The 19,930-nt window shown below is 37.2% G+C and overlaps 1 protein-coding gene across 1 annotated transcript in view; it reads left to right on the top strand.

The window, feature by feature from the left end:
• SLC38A6 (solute carrier family 38 member 6) overlaps positions 1–19,930 on the top strand; it is a 48,984-nt gene that overhangs the window by 21,253 nt on the left and 7,801 nt on the right. Inside the window, exons 6-12 of the mRNA XM_065403687.1 lie at positions 8,778–8,856; positions 13,186–13,268; positions 13,739–13,797; positions 17,164–17,229; positions 17,491–17,544; positions 18,440–18,519; positions 19,519–19,619. Of these exons, the coding sequence (XP_065259759.1) occupies positions 8,778–8,856; positions 13,186–13,268; positions 13,739–13,797; positions 17,164–17,229; positions 17,491–17,544; positions 18,440–18,519; positions 19,519–19,619 (522 nt within the window). The remainder of the gene's footprint in view (positions 1–8,777; positions 8,857–13,185; positions 13,269–13,738; positions 13,798–17,163; positions 17,230–17,490; positions 17,545–18,439; positions 18,520–19,518; positions 19,620–19,930) is intronic.

A 19,930-nucleotide genomic window follows, 5' to 3' on the forward strand; every position in this document is an offset into this window, starting at 1 on the left:
TTTACCTATAGAGGGAAATGTAAAAGTTCAAATGATCTGTTGTCACATTAGTTTCTATGAAAGATCCAGTTTCAGCTGAGCAGTCCAGCTCAGTTTCTCAGTGATAGGTTTTTTTGTTGTTGTTGTTTTTTGGCCTAGTGTAACTTTTAACTAGGTTTCCCCCCACCCTTATTTTAGTTTTTAACCTCTCTTCTCAGTGTTCATTAATGATCTGGAGGATGGCGTGGACTGCACTCTCAGCAAGTTTGCAGATGACACTAAACTGGGAGGAGTGGTAAATACGCTGGAGGGTAGGGACAGGATACAGAGGGACCTAGACAAATTAGAGGATTGGGCCAAAAGCAACCGGATGAGGTTCAACAAGGACAAGTGCAGAGTCCTGTACTTAGGACGGAAGAATCCCATGCACTGTTACAGACTAGGGACCGAATGGCTAGGAAGCAGTTCTGCAGAAAAGGACCTAGGGGTTACAGTGGACGAGAAGCTGGATATGAGTCAACAGTGTGCCCTTGTTGCCAAGAAGGCTAACGGCATTTTGGGCTGTATATGTAGGGGCATTGCCAGCAGATCAAGGGACGTGATCGTTCCCCTCTATTCGACATTGGTGAGGCCTCATCTGGAGTACTGTGTTCAGTTTTGGGTCCCACACTACAAGAAGGATGTGGAAAAATTGGACAGAGTCCAGCGAAGGGCAACCAAAATGATTAGGGGGCTGGAGCACATGACTTATGAGGAGAGGTTGAGGGAACTGGGAAGAGAAGAATGAGGGGGGATTTGATAGCTGCTTTCAAGTACCTGAAAGGGGGTTCCAAAGAGGATGGATCTAGACTGTTCTCAGTGGTACCTGATGACAGAACAAGGAGTAATGGTCTCAAGTTGCAGTTGGGGAGGTTTAGGTTGGATATTAGGAAAAACCTTTTCACTAGGAGGGTGGTGAAGCACTGGAATGGGTTACCTAGGGAGGTGGTGGAATCTCCTTCCTTAGAAAAAAGAACAGGAGTACTTGTGGCACCTTACTAACACGGCTGCTACTCTGAATCCTTCCTTAGAGGTTTTTAAGGTCAGGCTTGCCCTGGCTGGGATGATTTAGTTGGGAATTGGTCCTGCTTTGAGCAGGGGGTTGGACTAGATGACCTCCTGAGGTCCCTTCGAACCCTGATATTCTATGATTCTATGAACAGGACTTTATTGGTCAGATTCTCTCTAGCAAGGGAATACAATTGTTACTTTTCTTTCTGTCTTCTGTGCTGCCTGAAATCGCTGAGGAGACACCTTACTGATCTGGTAGTCACCCAATTCCACAAGACAAGACTGCTCTGCTGTCTTACTGTCCCCCATCTCCCACTTCACAGTTCTTTCGTCTCTTCTGACGAAGAGATCAGTGCCTCAACAGAGGGGTTTTTACAAAGTCTGTTTCTCTTCCTCACCTCACTCCCCTCCTGTGTATAAAGTTTGTAAAGTGTTTTGGGATTTTTTGCATGAGGCATTATAAAGATACAAGGTATTAGTATTTTTATTAGTATTAGTATGCAAGGTATTGTAATGAACTGAACTAGTAGATTGAGAACAAGTAGCCAGAGGGAATAAGGTTCATTCTTTCCAACCATGGGATTTTTTTAAAGGGTGGATCACCAACCCAAGTATAAGGAAGGAACAATCATGTGAACTGTCCAACAGTTCCCTTTGGATATGAATATACATCCTCCCAAGTTAAGAGTAACAAGAAGGGTTTCTTCAGGTATGTTAGCAACAAGAAGAAGGTCAAGGAAAGTGTGGGTCCCTTACTAAATGGGGGAGGCAATCTAGTGACAGAGGATGTGGAAAAAGCTAACGTACTCAATGCTTTTTTTGCCTCTGTCTTCACGAACAAGGTCAGCTCCCAGACTACTGCACAGGGCAGCACAGTTTGGGGAGGAGATGACCAGCCCTCTGTGGAGAAAGAAGTGGTTCAGGACTATTTAGAAAAGCCGGACGTGCACAAGTCCATGGAGCCTCATGCACTGCATCCGAGGGTGCTAAAGGAGTTGTCGGATGTGATTGCGGAGCCATTGGCCATTATCTTTGAAAACTCATGGCGATCGAGGGAGGTCCTGGGTGACTGGAAAAAGGCTAATGTAGTGCCCATTTTTTAAAAAGGGAAGAAGGAGGATCCAGAGAACTACAAGCCAGTCAGCCTCACCTCAGTCCCTGGAAAAATCATGGAGCAGGTCCTCAAGGAATCAATTTTGAAGCACTTAGAGGAGAGGAAAGTGATCAGGAACAGTCAGCATGGATTCACCCAGGGCAAGTCATGCCTCACTAACCGAATTGCTTTCTATGAGGAGATAACTGGCTCTGTGGATGAAGGGAAAGCAGTGGACGTGTTATTCCTTGACTTTAGCAAAGTTTTTGATACGGTCTCCCATAGTATTCTTGCCAGCAAGTTAAAGAAGTATGGACTGGATGAATGGACTATAAGGTGGATGGAAAGCTGGCTAGATCGTCAGGCTCAACGGGTAGTGATCAATGGCTCCATGTCTAGTTGTTAGCCGGTATCAAGCGGAAAGCCCCAAGGGTCGGTCCTGGGGCTGGTTTTGTTCAATATCTTCATTAATGCTCTGGAGGATGGAATGGATTGCACCCTCAGCAAGTTTGCAGATGACACTAAACTGGCAGGAGTGGTAGATATGCTGGAGGGTAGGGATAGGATACAGAGGGACCTAGACAAATTAGAGGATTGGGCCAAAAGGAATGTGATGAGGACAAGTGCAGAGTCCTGTACTTAGGATGAAAGAATTCCATGCACTGCTACAGACTAGGGACCGAGTGGCTAGGCAGCAGTTCTGCAGAAAAGGACCTAGGGGTTACAGTGGACGAGAAGCTGGATATGAGTCAACAGTGTGCCCTTGTTGCCAAGAAGGCTAACGGCATTTTGGGGTGTATAAGTAGGAGCATTGTCAGCAGATTGAGGGACGTGATCGTTCCCCTCTATTCGGCATTGGTGAGGCCCCACACTACAAGAAGGATGTGGAAAAATTGGAAAGAGTCCAGCGGAGGGCAACCAAAATGATTAGGGGGCTGGAGCACATGACTTATGAGGAGAGGCTAAAGGGACTGGGATTATTTAGTCTGCAGAAGAGAAGAGCGAGGGGGGATTTGATAGCTGCTTTCAACTACCTGAAAGGGGGTTCCAAAGAGGATGGATCTAGACCAGTGGTTCCCAAACTTGTTCTGCCACTTGTGCAGGGAAAGCCCCTGGCGGGCCGGGCCAGTTTGTTTACCTTCCGTGTCCACAGGTTCAGCCGATCGCGGCAGGTAAACAAACTGGCCTGGCCCATCAGGGGCTTTCCCTGCACAAGTGGTGGAACAAATTTGGGAACCACTGATCTAGACTGTTCTCAGTGGTACCAGAAGACAGAACAAGGACTAATGGTCTCAAGTTGCAGTGGGGGAGGTTCAGGTTGGATATTAGGAAAAATGTTTTCATTAGGAGGGTGGTGAAGCACTGGAATGGGTTACCTAGGGAGGTGGTGGAATCTCCTTCCTTAAAGATTTTTAAGGTCAGGCTTGACAAAGCCCTGGCTGGGATGATTTAGTTGGGGATTGGTCCTGCTTTGAGCAGGGGGTTGGACTAGATGACCTCCTGAGGTCCTTTCTAACCCTAATATTCTATGATTTTAAGTCACTACTTTAGACTTTGGCAGCAAATCCCTTGTTTGTGGGTAGGATGATGAGGAGAAACTGAAGTTAGTATTATGGGAACCAAAAAGCAAAGCCATTTACGTGGCTTAAGATTGGGCTACCTGAGAGGATTGGTGGTGCATTTATTGGACTTTTCTCAATTTTTCTCTCTCTCCCCCAGATAATGGTTTTTCAAATCTGGGTTCATATGGTGAGTGCCAAAAAGTATAAATGCACAGTACAGAAATGCTGACTAATGCATTTATTACATGTGTTTCTAGTGAGTTGTGATGCCCCCAGCTACATAATGAAGAACTTTTGGTGCAAAGTAGCCTAACGTTCTACATTATAAATCCTATCCTGCAAACTAGCCAGCCAACATCAGCATTTCACAATGTGCTAATAAGTTCTGTATATTGATAAGTGTTGTCACTTGTTGCTTTTAGGACAGTGGTGAATCTATTGGCTGATAACTTACAGGTGGTGAGAATTATTATTTTTCTCCCTGATGGAATGTTGAATTACAAAATTTCCATAAGTCAAGGAGGAGTTATAAAGTTCAACTCTGGTTAATTCTTCTTGATCGGCCAGTTCCTAGTAGTAATGATGTACAAAAAGTTAAATTAAAGGATCGTTAAAGTTGCTAAATCAAACATTAGGAAATGCCCAAATTAAGGTTGCCTCTGCAAGTGTAGTTCAGCCTCTTTGTGCATCTGCATTATGTTACAGTCTCTAGTTACGTCATCACGTACCATTTATTCTATAGGACCCCTGCATCATTCAGTGCACAAGATGGACAGCGAATGAAGCAGAGGGTAAGCAAGAAGGGAACAGACATTCTTTTATATTTAAGACACTAGACTGGGACTCAGAAGAGTTGAATTCTCTCCTTGGCTCTGCCACACACTTCCTACATGATACTGGCCAAGGCTGTCATAATACGTATCTATGTGTAAGAGGGCTGAACTCAGATTGCACAAGCAGCCTTACTTCTAGCACTTCTTAATTTTTGGAGTGCTTGGCTTTGCAACCTTAATGTTCTTTTAATGTAACTTTTTGTATGTAATAGATAATTCTTTAGAGCCCTTAGGTGTCCGTTTTAATACTCAACCAAATGACACAAAATGTTAATTCCTTACTATCAGAGATTATGATGTAGTCTTTTGTAATTGCTGTAGAACAGCTCAGCTTCATGACCAGCTCATCTGTTCCCCTTATGAGAGATGAACTTATACACTAAGTCCTCTTTAGTGTAGGTAGCATTTAAGTTTTACAGTATAACTTGAAGATATTATGGCTGCATCTGCCATTTTTGAAATCGCATAAAAATCATTCCTTCGTAGCCAAAGATACCTGTTTTGATGCTCTCCTTCTCTCCTACTTTTATTAGTAGACACTGGACAAAACTAGTGGACATTGTAGTTATTTTTTCTTCTTACTGGAAAATAATTGATTAGACTTTTTTTTTTTTTAATTGCTACATCTCTTGTCAGTGTAAAGCTTTCCCTCTTTAGTTTCAACAAACTGATTTCTTTAACTCTTTTGTGGGTTTTTTTTTTTTTCCAAAGGATCCATGATTAGTTTCTTTATTTTTTTCCATATTGTTTAATATATTAAAGCAGGGTGTGTTAAATCAAACCGATTTAAATCACTAATTTTAATCTTGATTTAAATCAAGTTTTCCTTCTTGCTGACTTTAATCATCAGTTTTAATTATGTTTTGCACTTGTACTTTTTATTTTCCTAAAGAAAGGTTGATTCTGAAAGGTTGGTAACTGTTAAATATGTTGATTTGCAACTAAATAGAGCCTCTACACTAAATTTGGTGTGCATTTTTGCCGATCCGGATACACTATACATATTTATTTAAGCAATTATATAACTTAAGAATTTGAATAAATATAAATTAATTTTTACATTTTTGTTATGGTAAATGATGCATTTCTTATTTACTATATTAATATTTTATTTGTGATTTGTGTCAAGCACTGTTTGAATTCAATTAAATGTACAAAACCAGCATTTTATTTTTTATTATATATGACTCCCTTAAAAGTGGTGGACATACACATTTTTCAAACATTATCAAAAAATGTTTTGCATTTAAAACTGATTTAATGAAGTATCATCTGTAGTTAGTGAATCAAATTGATTGTTTCTGGTTATTCTATTCTTCAAGATGTTAGAACTAATAGATCTCAACCTCTTATACCTAATTATTATTCATAGGTTGGAAGAGGAAAACAAGCTTTCCTGCTTTTTTCAGTTCCCAGTTGATTTCATAACTTTGAATGAACTAGTCATTGAACCTAACTAGTTGAATAAATTGAAATGAAGAAGCTACTGCTGTCAAAAGCTGGTTTAGCACTTCAATAAACTCGGGTTCCAGGTGCCTAGCCAGTGATTTCCAGCAGTTCAGTAGTTTGACTTCCTTTAAAGCTTGGCAGAATACATGTACTGTGTAATATTATTTTTGGTATTTAATTTACATGATTTTAATAGATTATAATAAATTTAGGCCTTAACTTAGGTTTTCAATTTCAAATTTAAAGTGTGTTCATTTAAAAAAAAAAATCACCTGTATTTAATTTAAATAAAAATATTTGATTTATTTAAATCTTTGGGGTTTTCTCAACCTCACCAAAGTGCTGTTCTTCTTGTGAAGTATGTAACTGTATTTGTTAATATGAAAAAAGCTGGAGTTATCCTCTTAAACAATGAACAGACCATGGTATCCTGTGCAGTGCTGTTTACTCATGAGTTGCCAAAAGAGAGATTCATATCTTATGTAAGCTTCATGGTTTAAATATACTTCGTACATTCAGCATTGATTTTCTTCATATCCTAGAGAAAAGAAAACGCAAAGAGAACATATATTGGACAAGAAAACTGAAGTAGCTTGTTAGATTATTTATTCGTATATTAGATTCTGTATACATACAGAAAGTAAGAAAGATACATCCAAATGTTTAGCACGTGCAAGTTTCTTGTTGCACAATTAGCTCCCTTCTTGGGAGTGGAATTCAATGAAATAGGACTCCAATTTGAAAAACAAACAGTAAGCACACAACAAAGGATAAGCAATTAAATGGTTAGCCAGAGGCTAATTGAAATGCATGGGAAGAGTGACATCGTGTATTAGCAGAAAATCTAAATTTGATATTAATCTGAAGCTTTCTACAGCTGAAGTTGCAATAGAAATTATAATTTTAAAAAATCTTTCTGAAGGAGATAAGTGTCTGAAACTTCAGACCTGCGTACGTAGAATGAATTGTATAATACAAGTAAGAGAGAGACTGATGGACAGTTAATGATGAATTGTAAGTTACCGTTTCTTGACTTCAAGGGTTTTTAAAATCTGCCTTTTTGTATGCATGTATCTGTAGGTCAACATCAGAAAATTCAGTTCTTTGTCTTCTTCCTAGGGTAATACTGATATTTTAAAAATTATATTCAATTATACATATTCTTATATAGCACATACCTTCTAATTTCGGTAATAAAAGAATCAAATTGGTGACACCAAATAAAATTTCTCACCAGGCCTTATCAACAACTGTGTGTCAACAGGGAAAAACAGTTCTAGATTGGAAAAATCTGAGTTTTTTAATACAAAGAAGTGAATATTTCCTTATTTAGTGACCTAGCAACTGTTTTTAATTTAACCTTGCTGTAGGTACATGTCACTTTGTATTAATACATTTCACTTTCTTTATAGAGACCACATTCCTTCTCTTCAGAATTTACCATTAACTGTTTCAGTGCTGCAGCTTCTGTGATTACTAACTTTTAAAGATTGGAACAGTCTATTTTATTTTTTTATTGTGTCTAATCTTAAAATCAGCTTTCAGAAATGCGCTGTATTTGGTTTCAACTTAAGTTGATTAAAAAACCCAAAATAATTGAGTATACTGGAGTAATCTTTAATCTTATTAAATCCAAAAAATGTTTTTCAGATTTTAAAAATATTTAAAGCTTTTTTAGCAAATTCCTAAAATCATTCAGTTCTGGAAGGTGGAAGGGTACCTTCATGGTAGTTTTAGGTGTGTCTTATAAGCTACTGTAAAACTGAACAAATCACTGAGTAATTTTCGGTTGGTCTTGGAACTATATGTAAACCTTTACAGACAGTGAAGACACAGTAACATGAGAAGTAGCCTCTTCTAGAGGCTAATGGGTTGTAGATGAGATAATATATTAATGAGTAATAGCAAAGAAAGTTGTAAGAGTTGTTGTTTACCCCCAAGGCCTTTTTACAGAGCGTAATGATTAACTGTATATGTTTGTCTATATCATTGCCCTCATCTAAACAGAATCGTAAATGCTTAATTGTGTATCATGGTTCCTATGCTGCTGACAATTCTTTGACTCTAAAATGTTCTGTGCTTTTTAAGCAGGAGGAACAGAGTTCTGTCTCTGTTATTCCCATGATATTCCTAGTGGCCATGGTATGCAGGACAGGGATAACCTTTGAAGTCCTAGTTGGCTACATATTTGTTATAATTCCTTACCAGAAATATTAGTAATTTTATATTGTAAAAATATATCAATCCTGTATTTGCCTAAATTGTTGCAATGTGTATTAGATATTAGTGTACTGACTGATTTAAAAAAAAAAATCAAAGGACATCATTTTAAATATTTTCTAAATATAAATAATTGTCATGATTTGTTCACATAATTTAGTACCCCACAGATATTTTTTTATTTATAAAAGAAGGGTGAAGAGAACATGCTGCAGCCAGGCTACTGGTTGTAGATCAAGTTTAAGGAAGAAAGCTTAGCAAGAAATTCCTTTTTTTTCCAACTTGTATGGGTTTTTCTCCATTTTGTTTCATACTATTTTTCTTTAGTATCCTATAAAATGTTCCTTATTTCAAGATTCTCATGTGGTAGTAATCTCTTTGCTGCTTTAGTTAACGGGTGTAATGCATGTGGATTTGTAGATATTTCTAATGGAAGTATATGAAAAAAAGCATTAATTTTGTCTGTGGTGCCACTGAGTCTAATAACTAGCTGGGATGTTACGTTCCAACCACTCTGGGCAAGCCATGCTAATTGTAATTACTAGAGATGCTAGTATTCCAGTACTAAATCTGTTCCACTTCTATTCACAGCTATGTCGTCTTATCTTTTAATTGTTAAATCTGAACTGCCTGGTGCAATTGCAGAATTCATAAGTGGAAATGACAGCGGGTAAGAGAAAAATGTTTCAAACATTATATAATGGAAGAAAGCAAGTCCTGTAGAAGGAGTCCAGCTCTGTTGCAAACTATGGATACCAACCTTTCCCTTTGATTTCACACGCTAAAAAATTAGTGATTTACAGGAGTTCCTGGAACACAGAATGCTGTTGGCATGTTTAAGAGTTCTTCATCACATACAAAAATAGAGCCTGATTCTCTTCCCTCATAAATTTCACATTACTTTAACTCCATAGATTTTAGTGAAGTTATTCCCAAGTAGGAAATTAGGCCTGTAATTTCTGAGCTTGATTTTGCAGCCTTTGAAGTCAAAACTCCATCCAAAAAAAATCTCTTTCTACATCAGGAAGCAAGAATCTTGTGAGAACTGAGCTTGAAAAGAGAAGGCAGAAAAAACCAAAACGTTTAAACTTCTGTCATGTTATCACTTTGCATATTGTTAAACCACAATACAAAACCCAGCAGGCATTCAAATTTAAATATTTGTTGTCTTGCTTCAATAATTGGACTTGTCTTGAGAAACATGGCAAGTTTTCAAACATGGTTTATAATTCCCCAACTTGGTTTCCATTAAAGAAATTATGCTTTGGAAGTACAGCTATATAGTTGTATATAGCAGGCAATGTACATTAGATCTGAATCAGATCCATCACAAGAAAACTGGCTCTGCTAGCTAAGAAAAACGTTCCAGCTTCAGCATTAGAGTATCTTATTTTGGTTGTTACAGTGCTGTCACCATTCATGACAATATGTTTTAGGTTGTGTTATGGCTGTTTTGAAACTCTTATTTTAGGAGATTTTTTCACTCAGTTATAACATTTTTCTCTGGGCTTAAGCTCAGTATACAAACTCTGACCGAGATACACTGTGTATGCGAGTGATACAGACACAGTACATAAATGTTGTAGTGCTTACTTTAAAAAATGTTATTTTTCTTAATTTAATTTTTTCAATATGATACTTTTTTATGGTTATAATTAAAAACTGTTGTCACTTAGGGAAAGAGCAGTCTGTGATAGTCTGAATTTTTTTTTTTAATAATAGAGGTCATTAACCTATTAAAGCACTGTATAAAATGGTCATGTTTTGTGTTTGCTTTTAATTTGGAAAATATTGCCATAAGCTTGAAAAAAAGATGTAATTGTTGTCTTTAACATTGTAACTAATGTCATCTTCCACCTTCAACCTGATATTTTAAGCCCTCTCTGAGCACTGTGACATTAAGCATATTGAATTGATTGGGTAAGTGTTATGTAAAAAATTCTTTATTTTTGCAGTCCAATATAACCAGACATTTACTATTGATTTTACTTTACTTTTAAATAATGGTTGTGTTCATTCAGAGTTGACTCTTTCCAACAAAAATTTATAATAAGGATTGTAGCAACTTTTAATTATCTTTTCATAATTATTGGCATTCATATAACAGTAGAATCTAGAGGCCCCAATCAGGAATGTGGTCCCATTCTGCTAGGCACTTTACAAGCGTCTATAGTGACACAGTCCCTGTCTGAAGACCTTACAGTCTAGAAGAAAGAGTTGTATTTCTTAATGTGCCAAAATTTCTGCCTGATACAGACGCCACCAAACTTTGCTGGTTGTCGTGTAAATAATTCATATGTTCAAAACGAGAACTACCAGAATATGTATCTTACCTGAAACATACTGAGGGTTTCTTTGGTCTGATCCATTTCCATTTGAAGTCAATGGGAATCTTTCCACTGTGGGTATGATCAAACTCCCATAATCTGTTCCATATATAAAACGTATTTTGAAATTACTGATTAAGCCATAATCAAAGTGCATACACTGAACTATGACTTTTTTCCTTGTTTTTTCTGCATGTCCAAAGCCTGTTCGCTTCATCTATAACTTATATAGTTTAACCTTTTTTCTTTAAAGCTTCACACAGCAGCCTGAATTGTCATGATGGAGCAGAACCTTTAATATTTTTATTTCCTTTTGTCCATTTGTTGCGACCTTAATGTATACCTCTTTGGTAGTTAATTTGTAAAATTGTAGGAAATAATTAAGCACGCAAAATACGTAATCAAATATCAAACCTAAAGGTAGTCTTAAATATGCAAGGGACATAAATATTGGGTGGCTGATTTAACTAATTATAGTAGGAAATTTGTTTCCAGATGTGGTTACATGACAGTTTTGTTTCTGTTAGGTCAATATGGCATCTGATATGCTTTCATTTTGGTGCATGGTTTATCTTAAACTTCAGTTAGTTTAGCAAATTCACACACTTGAAACATCACTATCTGTGAAAAATGAGTTTTATATGCATGTATAGGATCTAAATATGCACTTATGCAATGTATTTAGAGTATGTGTATGCATGTAAATTTTTCTGTAGATAAAATTTTAAAAATGTATAAGTGTTTCCAGGCTTAGGACCACAGTTTGCAATGTGCCTTAATGCCTATTTTGTATATTTTTTTAAAAAGTACCACATACACACTTGTTAATTGTAAATGGAAATGTTTCAATCAGTCTGAATAACAAGAACTCCATATATTTTTTGACGATGACATGAACGTAGTTTAAAACACAGACTGCGTCAAAATGTTGTAATTTGTGAGCTCTCTGTTAACATTTAATGACCCTGTCAGGAGGATATGATTGATGCAATTAAGTTGTCTTGCCTGTGTGTTGCATAAGTGATATGGACTGAGAGTAAGAGCCTAATTTAGAACATATGATGGTCTTGTCCTGTTCTATTTGGGAATGAAATTAAATCAATTTATAAATGTCTGTTTTTAGTTTAAAATATGGAAAAAAAGAACATCTGCTTGCCAAAACATTTGCAGTACAGCTAAAAACTTATACTCCATATTTCATACTTGGAACATTTTTATCATAGAGGAGTAAAGTTACAGCTCAAACCAGTTTTATAGGAAATCTAAAAACTTTCATTTTGAGAGAAAATGTTTTTATACTTTAATACTTTATGGAAAAACTTGGTGGGGTTGTTTGATCACTGATGTTTCACTCTTATATTTTTAATAAAACATAACTTCCATATTTCACACTAAAACACTTTAAAAATATTTTTGTAATACTTTTTTTTCTGACTTGTATTTCATATGTTGTAGTTGTATTTTATATGGTGGTGTTTTTTTTTTAAGAATGCATTTTCCAAACATAATAGTATTGATTAGTACATGCTAACCAAAAAAGTTTTGTCCTCCTAACTCATCAATGGTTATTGGTACTGTAATCTATTGATTGTTTAGCTGTTGGTCTAGACAGTCATGTAGCTTAAAACAGAGATGCCGCTGTATACTGCAGCTGAGGTACTTCAGCTTACCCCTCACTTAGTGCCGCATGTATAGTCCATTTACTTACCCCCTCTATTAATTTTAAAGTTCATCAGCCACCCTGTGGGAAACAAATTATGACAAACTGTGAATTAAAATGACATGTAAATATATTGGGGGCACACTTTCAGGGAATGACCTCAATAAAGTACTGAGTAAATACAACATTTTAAAGCAAACATGAGGGACAAATTGTAAACAGTGAGAAAACTGTCTCTATATTTATCCAAGATGGCTGCTATGATTACTGCTGGAGCTCTGCTGTTGCCTAGGCTGGATGGTATTAACTGACACTGCTCCTAAGGGCTGCAAATAGCAAAGTTTCATTAGAAAGTAACTGAAGCTGTAGCACATCAAGGCAACAATACATTTAAAAAAAAAAACTCTAATATAATGTTTCTACAAAAGTTTTCAATACATAGCAAAATGGTCACTTGACTTGGAAGTATGACCTCCAGTTGGCAATAATGCTGTCAGCTTGTGGACTCTGGGCTTTTTATCTCACTATACATAACACTTTTTTAAAAAACAGGACTGGTAGTTGTCCACATAAGTGACAGTCTATATTTTTCATACTGTACAGATGTTGAGATTTAACCATGGTCCTGGAAATCCCAGTGCTGTGATCAACTACTTTGTCTGAGCTCAAGGTTTTGCATACTGCATGATTATTAAGACGTAATCACAGCTGTGTAAATCAGGCCTCTTCCACCAATCTCAATGCAAGTATTTGCCTACCAGAAAACTGTCTAGAGTGTTGGTCATTCCTGTATTCTGATCGTTGGAGAACTCAATTTCAATACAACCATATATATATATAAACTTAAAAATACAAATCCTTATAGTGAGCATGATGATCTAGCGATGCTGAATTAAAAAAGCATATTTTTCTCCTAAGGATTATTTGTCCAAGATAAGTGTTTAGTAAAGTAGTAGATGTATATTTTAGGGCCTTTGAACTTTGTGCAATTTAAAATTATCTTTTCCAATAGGTCATGGTATCTTGATGGCAGAGTGCTGTTACTGATTACTTCAGTCTGCATTGTTTTTCCTCTTGCACTTCTTCCGAAAATTGGTAAGTAATTTAAGGAAAGAAGATAGTATTATTCTATTTTAGTAGCAATTACAACCGAGGACTTAAAAACCTTAATGGGTTATTTATTTATTTTAGCTGGCAGGGGGTTGGTGATCGTAGGGACTATTTAAGTTATTGTAGCATGTTCTGTCTTCCAGGCCTGCCTAGTTAACCTATTACTTGGGTTGCAATAGTATTTTGTCTGCCATACTAAAATAAAATCTTTACAGCAGAACATTAAAGAGCTGCATTTACTTACAGCATGCCATTAGTGGTAAGCCAGTTCTAATTCTGCCCTACAAAACTACATAAATGATCTGTGACAGGCAGTTGGAATGTTGTTATTCTGAGTCTTAAGCCCCAGATACCAAGCACTGTAATAGAAAACATGCCTAAAATGTAAAGCTTTAGCTGTACATTAGGATCAATTTTCTTATAAATTGCCTTTTATTTTTACTGTTATTTTACAGGCTTTCTTGGCTATACAAGTAGTTTATCATTTTTCTTTATGGTGTACTTTGCTCTTGTGGTAAGTTAAAAATCAGTGCACAGCTTATCTAGCTAACATTTTTCTTATTGTTTAAATGCTTTTATAAGTCTTCCCTTTTTTTTTTCTTTTTTTAAAGTTCTCTGTAAAATTAAGAGTTTTCTCTGTGTCCCGGCATACACTTTTTTGGACAGGATAAGTTTGTTTTTCTGAAGAGATGAAAATATGTATGAACTTTAAAGCATGTGAAAAGATTTAAAATAATTATATTTTGGTCTGGTAAATGTAACAATATTTTTGTTTTGCTGACACGGCAGTGAAAACTGGCATGTACACTTCATTTTCCTACTTGTGGAATGGAATTCTGTTTTCTTAGCTTCTAACTATTACTGTAACTAGCACAGGAAGAAAATGTCATATTACAAGTAAATTAAATTTACATGTAGAATGAAGTGAGACAGTTCAAAGTGAAACTGCTCAAAAAGAATCCAAGAGAAGTAGAACTTAGGCAATTTATATTAATACATCAAACACCTTCTTTGCAACTGAAAGGAAAACTTCTTTCCTCCGAGCCATTTGGGGGATTTTTGACCCTGATATTCCCCTATTGTGGGCTCTGTAAAGGAAAGAGAACCAAATATTGGAGCTGAGATCTGTTATGCAGCCCTAGGAAGAGAATTGTGGCTTAGAATTGCATTGCTTTTTACTGGAGAGAATATACAGTTGCTAATGCACAAATGTAATATTCAGTAGGATCAAGAAGGTATGTAAAGAGTCCTATTTAGAAGTATGGCAAAATGCCCCCTGCTTTACTCTGGCTTGCATTGACTTGCACGGCAGACTTATTGTAAAAAAGGATAAACATTGTGGAAAATGAGTCCAAAGAACGTGCCATCCAGGAGAGCAAGGCAACCCATTAGGAACTGAACCGTGTGATAAAACCAAACTTCAAAGCTGTCCAAAACAGCTCCTTAGGGGATCTGTCAAGAACTGAAATGCTCTTATGCGGAGGTTGGGAGGTAATCTTCTGCAGCTTGGTATTATGGAGCAACAATAGCCTCTCCATAGTTAACAAGGCTGAAAATGAGTTTCCATTATTAGCTCAGTGTTTGACCTCCCCTCTAAAATACATTTTAAAAAAGCTACCACCCTCAAGAATTATTGGTTAGGTCTTGGGCTGAGGTACGTGCAATGAGTTTTAAAATGCACTCTGTAGTCCTTTTACATTTAAAAGGAAATGGGTGCAGTTTTCAGAAATAAGTCATTACGATGAATGAAAAGATCAGAAAAAAAAATTTGGTTTAAAAAAGAAATGTATGCATAGAACCATAAGAGATGAACATAAACTATAAGCAAGATTCAAACATGGATACTGCAGAGGTAGAAAGCATTTTGGTTCCAGGCCCAGACCTTTGTGTGTGGGGCTAGGAAACGCTATGTATTTCAGAGATGCGGAGGGTACTACATTTCTTATGAAGCTATAAAAATTGCACATTTCTGCCTTAGTTTGTACATGACAAATTAGGAACTACAAAGAAATGTAAGTGAGGCCATATGCCATTATGTATGTTTAAAGAAAAATAATACTGTTAGGCAAAAATTTAAGGTTTTTTATTTTATTTTATTTATTTTTTTTTAAACTGCGACTCTGAAAATCTGGAACCTGTATGAAATGCAATTTAGTTTTCATAGTTAACTACTTTGAAACAGGTGATACCGGTATGTACTATTGAAATACATGTAGTTTGCACAGTATTAATTTCTGTCATGACCGATGTACTTCAATTTGTTGCAGAAGAAATCTGCACCAGTCATTGGAAGTAATACCCTTATTTTACATATACAATAATTCTGTACAATCGGCTTCATGTACATACTGTCTCCTTCGGCTTTTGCTTGTGAGCACAAATTTAATATTCCCTGCTGCAGGGATAGGCACCATATATTGCTCATATCTTATTTAAGCAGCATGGTCTAGTGCAGTGGTTCCCAAACTGTGCGGCACTCCCCCCTAGGGGGCCGTGGAGGAACATTCATGGGGGCGTGCGGCGGGGCCCAGGCCAGCCCCCACAGTGGGGAGGGGGACAAGGAGGGAACGACACCCAGTTCTGGCCCCATCTCTGCCTTCAGCCCCACCTCCGCCCCCATCCCCACCTTCAGTCTCCGCTCCTCTGCTGAGCCAACTGCTGTCATGGGGGAGAGCACGGACAGATTCCATTACTGGTAAGGCGGGGGCACAACAGGAAAAGTTTGGGCACCATTGGTCCTAGTGTATAGGGCATTAATCTGGGTTCTATTCCTAGATCTCTGTCCTGCTGTGTGACCTCAAGCAAGTCTCATCACCTCTCTGTACTTCAGTGCCCTCATTTGCAGTGGAAATAATGAAACTTACCTGCATTTGCAAAGTGCTTTGAGTTCAGCTGACGAAAAGTATTTTAAAAGCTTCTAAGCTGCATAATTTAAGACCTGTGTTATTGCTGCAGAGGGTTTTCTTGTGCCTGTGTTGCAAGGTTGCATGAATAGCATGCCATATACCCACTATTCCCTCTGGCCACACTTTTGCTGGGGATACTGCATGAGAGTGGGGCGCTTCTAGTCCTTGCTTTCTTGAGAATGCCACAGGTTTGCACATGTATCTCAAGAAGAGTTCGTGTAAGTTCGAAAGCTTCTCTCTCTCAGCAACAGAAGTTGGTCCAATAAAAGATATTACTTCATCAATCTTGTTTCTCTAACATGTTTGTACAGATAGTTGGTAGATTTTCAGAGATAAAAGGACAGATCTCTTCCATTTTATCCCTGTTATGAATCTGACCCCTTATTATTTCATGTTTAAAGCCTCGAGCAAGTGATACAAAGAATTTCTAACCTCTAAATATAGATAACTAGAATGGGAAATGTGGACAGAGCCATAAATACAGTGACAGGAAGAGTGCAACTATAATTATAAATCAACTCATGAGAGGGAAAGTGTCATATTTTTTTCCTTAATTTCCTTCTAATTTTCATTCTCACCACATGGAACTGTCAAAACCATCAGTGTAGGTAAAACTCCCTATAGCTTTCTGGGAAATGTTAGGGTTTTGGTTTGGGGGGTTTTCTTTTCCCACTTTTGCCTTCTAATTGCAACCACGTTTCTGCCATTGCAATGTTAGACCTATACTCCAGCCATGCCTCCTTTAAGGCAGCCTTTAATATCTAATTAACTGGCTGGGAATGGTGTTGGCAGCATTTTCTATCGAATCCTGTTTATCTTCCTTGCCCAGCTCTCCAATAGACAAGCAGGATGTTTACAATTGACGCAGTGCCCTGTATTACTGTGTTTATCAATATCCTCATGTTCTAGTTATTTATATAATACCCCAGCTTTTAGGCAGTCTTGAGAATATTAAATAAACTCTGTCTTTACAGGTTGTAATAAAAAAATGGTCCATCCCTTGTCCACTGACATTAAACAGCCCTATAGAGATCTTACAGGTAACATACATGCTATTTTGAAGCTTTTCTAACTTTTTAGTAATATAAGTAATTCTTTCTCTACATCAAAACCCTCGGGTTAGTAATATTTTATAATTAAAAAAATAGTTGATAAATCCTTAGTTCCTTTTCATTCATATAATATTGGTATTCTTTAATTAGCATGATTTTATTAGCTTGAAGCAATGTGATCTAATGTCTGTGGTTTGTAGTCAGTCATTTAATGTCATTTCCCTTATTTTGTGTATGTATCTTGCACAGATTTCAAATTCTACTGAGGATTGTAAAGCAAAGCTCTTTCATTTTTCTAAGGAGGTAATGTGCTGTGTATCTTATTAACAGGTGGGGTGTGCAGAGGTTTTGGTTTTTTAATGGATGTGAACTCTCCTGGCTTAGGGCATAAACCAATGTTTTCTAAAGGAATAGCTGTAGGTTGGGGGTACCCAAATATGCCCCTCAGTTTTTCTCCAGTGTCTCAGCTTTCATTTAAAAAAAGTTTCTAGCTGTTAGTTGTGCAGAAGAAAAATCACCCCCCTGGCAATTTTACTGATAAAACTTTGAGTATAGAACAGCCTTCAGACTTCATTTGCAAAAGCATTTTTTTTTAGGTCTTTCAGGTTTCTGAATGCTGTAACCAATTTTTAAGAGACATGAATACTGAATTTTTTAACTAAAAGTTCAGGGCAGGTTAAAGGAGTCAATAATTTGACACAATAATGTTGCATGTTCTAGACAGCTGTACTTATAATTTAGTAAGTTTCATACTATATAAATGACCAATTGTCGTATTTTTACTGACCCTATGTGGCAAATCCTGCTCCTCTTACTTATGGGAGTAGGCTCAGGAACTAAAGTGGAAGTACCTACATGAGTAAGGTGAGTAGGATTTGGCACTTTTGGGCCTTATATATCCAAAAAGAGTCTTGCAGCCCATACCCTCCACGGTCAGTGGAAGATTAACCTTAAATATGACCATTGGTTGATATACTGGAGTTCTTAGCTGAAATGGCCCAGTTTCATGAAAAAATTGGGAAACCCCCATTCTGTAGTATGGAGATTATCCAGAAGCATTAGTCCAAAAATACTCCCATTGATTTCAGGCATTGGATTGAGGCCATGAAGTAGAATCTTAGGTATACTCAAAATAATTTACAGCTGTTTATAGTGAGAAATTATGTTTTCTTTGTTTTCTCTCCCCCCCCCCTTTTAGAGCGCTTATGCCATCCCAACCATGGCCTTCTCGTTTCTCTGCCATACCTCAGTATTGCCCATTTACTGTGAGCTCCAAAGGTAACATATGGAAAGCAAGTAATGTTAAAATATAACGATAGTGTTTTTCTTATTCAATCAAAGTTGTCAGAAAATCTGTTCCGTATTTAACTTAGTGCTGTTGAACAATGACAAGGGTTTATCCTTTATATATTAGGTAGGCAAAATTTTCATCTGAGGCAGCACTGGCATTTGCTTCTTAGGCTATGTCTACATTACAAGCTAGGGGTGTGATTCCCCTGCTCATATGCACATAATCGTGTTTGCTTAATAAGAGCTATCGAGTATGAATTGTAATGTAGCCATGATGGCATGGGAACGTCGGCAGAGGCACAGCTGAGCTATGCCATGCCAAATATGTACCCACTGTTTTCAGGCAGGTTTGTATTCAGTCCAGCTCACCCCTGCCTCTGCTGTCCATGTTTCCGCAGCTAAACTACTATTTATACTCGCGCTAGCTCTCCATCAAGCTACTGCAAATAGGTGTACGCAAGCAGGGGAATCACATGCCTAGCTTGTAGTGTAGACATAGCCTCTGATTATATTTGTAGCAGAGAAATTAGCAAATACGTTTTGATTGTCTACTGGGAAAAAAACAAAATCCACAGACCTTTACTAGCTGATTTTTATAGCAGCCAGAGAGCCTGCATTTGGCCAAATCTGCACTGATATGATAGTCACCCTGTGTGGCTCAGTTGATAGGATACTGGACTAGGTTCTATTCCTGGCTCTGCCATTGACTTGATGTGTCATCTTGGGCAAGTCAGAACTGTGGGGGGGGGGGAAGTTCACCTCTGTGTGCCTCAGTTTCCATGTCTGTAAAATGGGGATAATGATACTTGTCTTGTGTAAAGTGATTTGAAATCTGCAAATACAGGGACCAGCAAAGTATTGGGTAATGTTAAACCACAGGGGTTCATCCCTGTAAATTTCAAGATCATTCTAAAGGTAAACTGCTATGTGTTCAACACCTCAAACCATAATAATTATTTGGGGGGGGGGGGCTATTTTGCATTTTAGTCCATCGAAAAGCAGAATGCAGAATGTAACCAAAACAGGAATTGGTCTGAGTTTCCTACTCTATTTTGTGTCTGCCTTGTTTGGGTACCTTACTTTTTATGGTAAGTATGTTCTTAACAGTTCTTTAAAGGTCAGGATAATAGTGAAGAATGTTCTGGCTTATCATGTATTGCATAGTGCATGTACTGATTCTGCCTGCTCCCAAGGATTTTTTCATTTGATTTGTGTGCTAAATAATTCATTCTGTTTGCACATATATAAAGCCTACTATAGAATGCATAGAGGGGAATAAAATATTTGGGGTATTTAAAATAAGGCCTGAGTTGCACATATGAAATAGTTAAGCCACTTAAGCACCAGTCCTGCAAAGGCTTACAGATGTGCCTAGCTTTGTAAAAATTAACTTCAGTAT

The sequence above is a fragment of the Emys orbicularis genome, chromosome 4, assembly GCF_028017835.1.
Source record: "Emys orbicularis isolate rEmyOrb1 chromosome 4, rEmyOrb1.hap1, whole genome shotgun sequence".
In the NCBI taxonomy this organism is placed as follows: Eukaryota; Metazoa; Chordata; order Testudines; family Emydidae; genus Emys; species Emys orbicularis.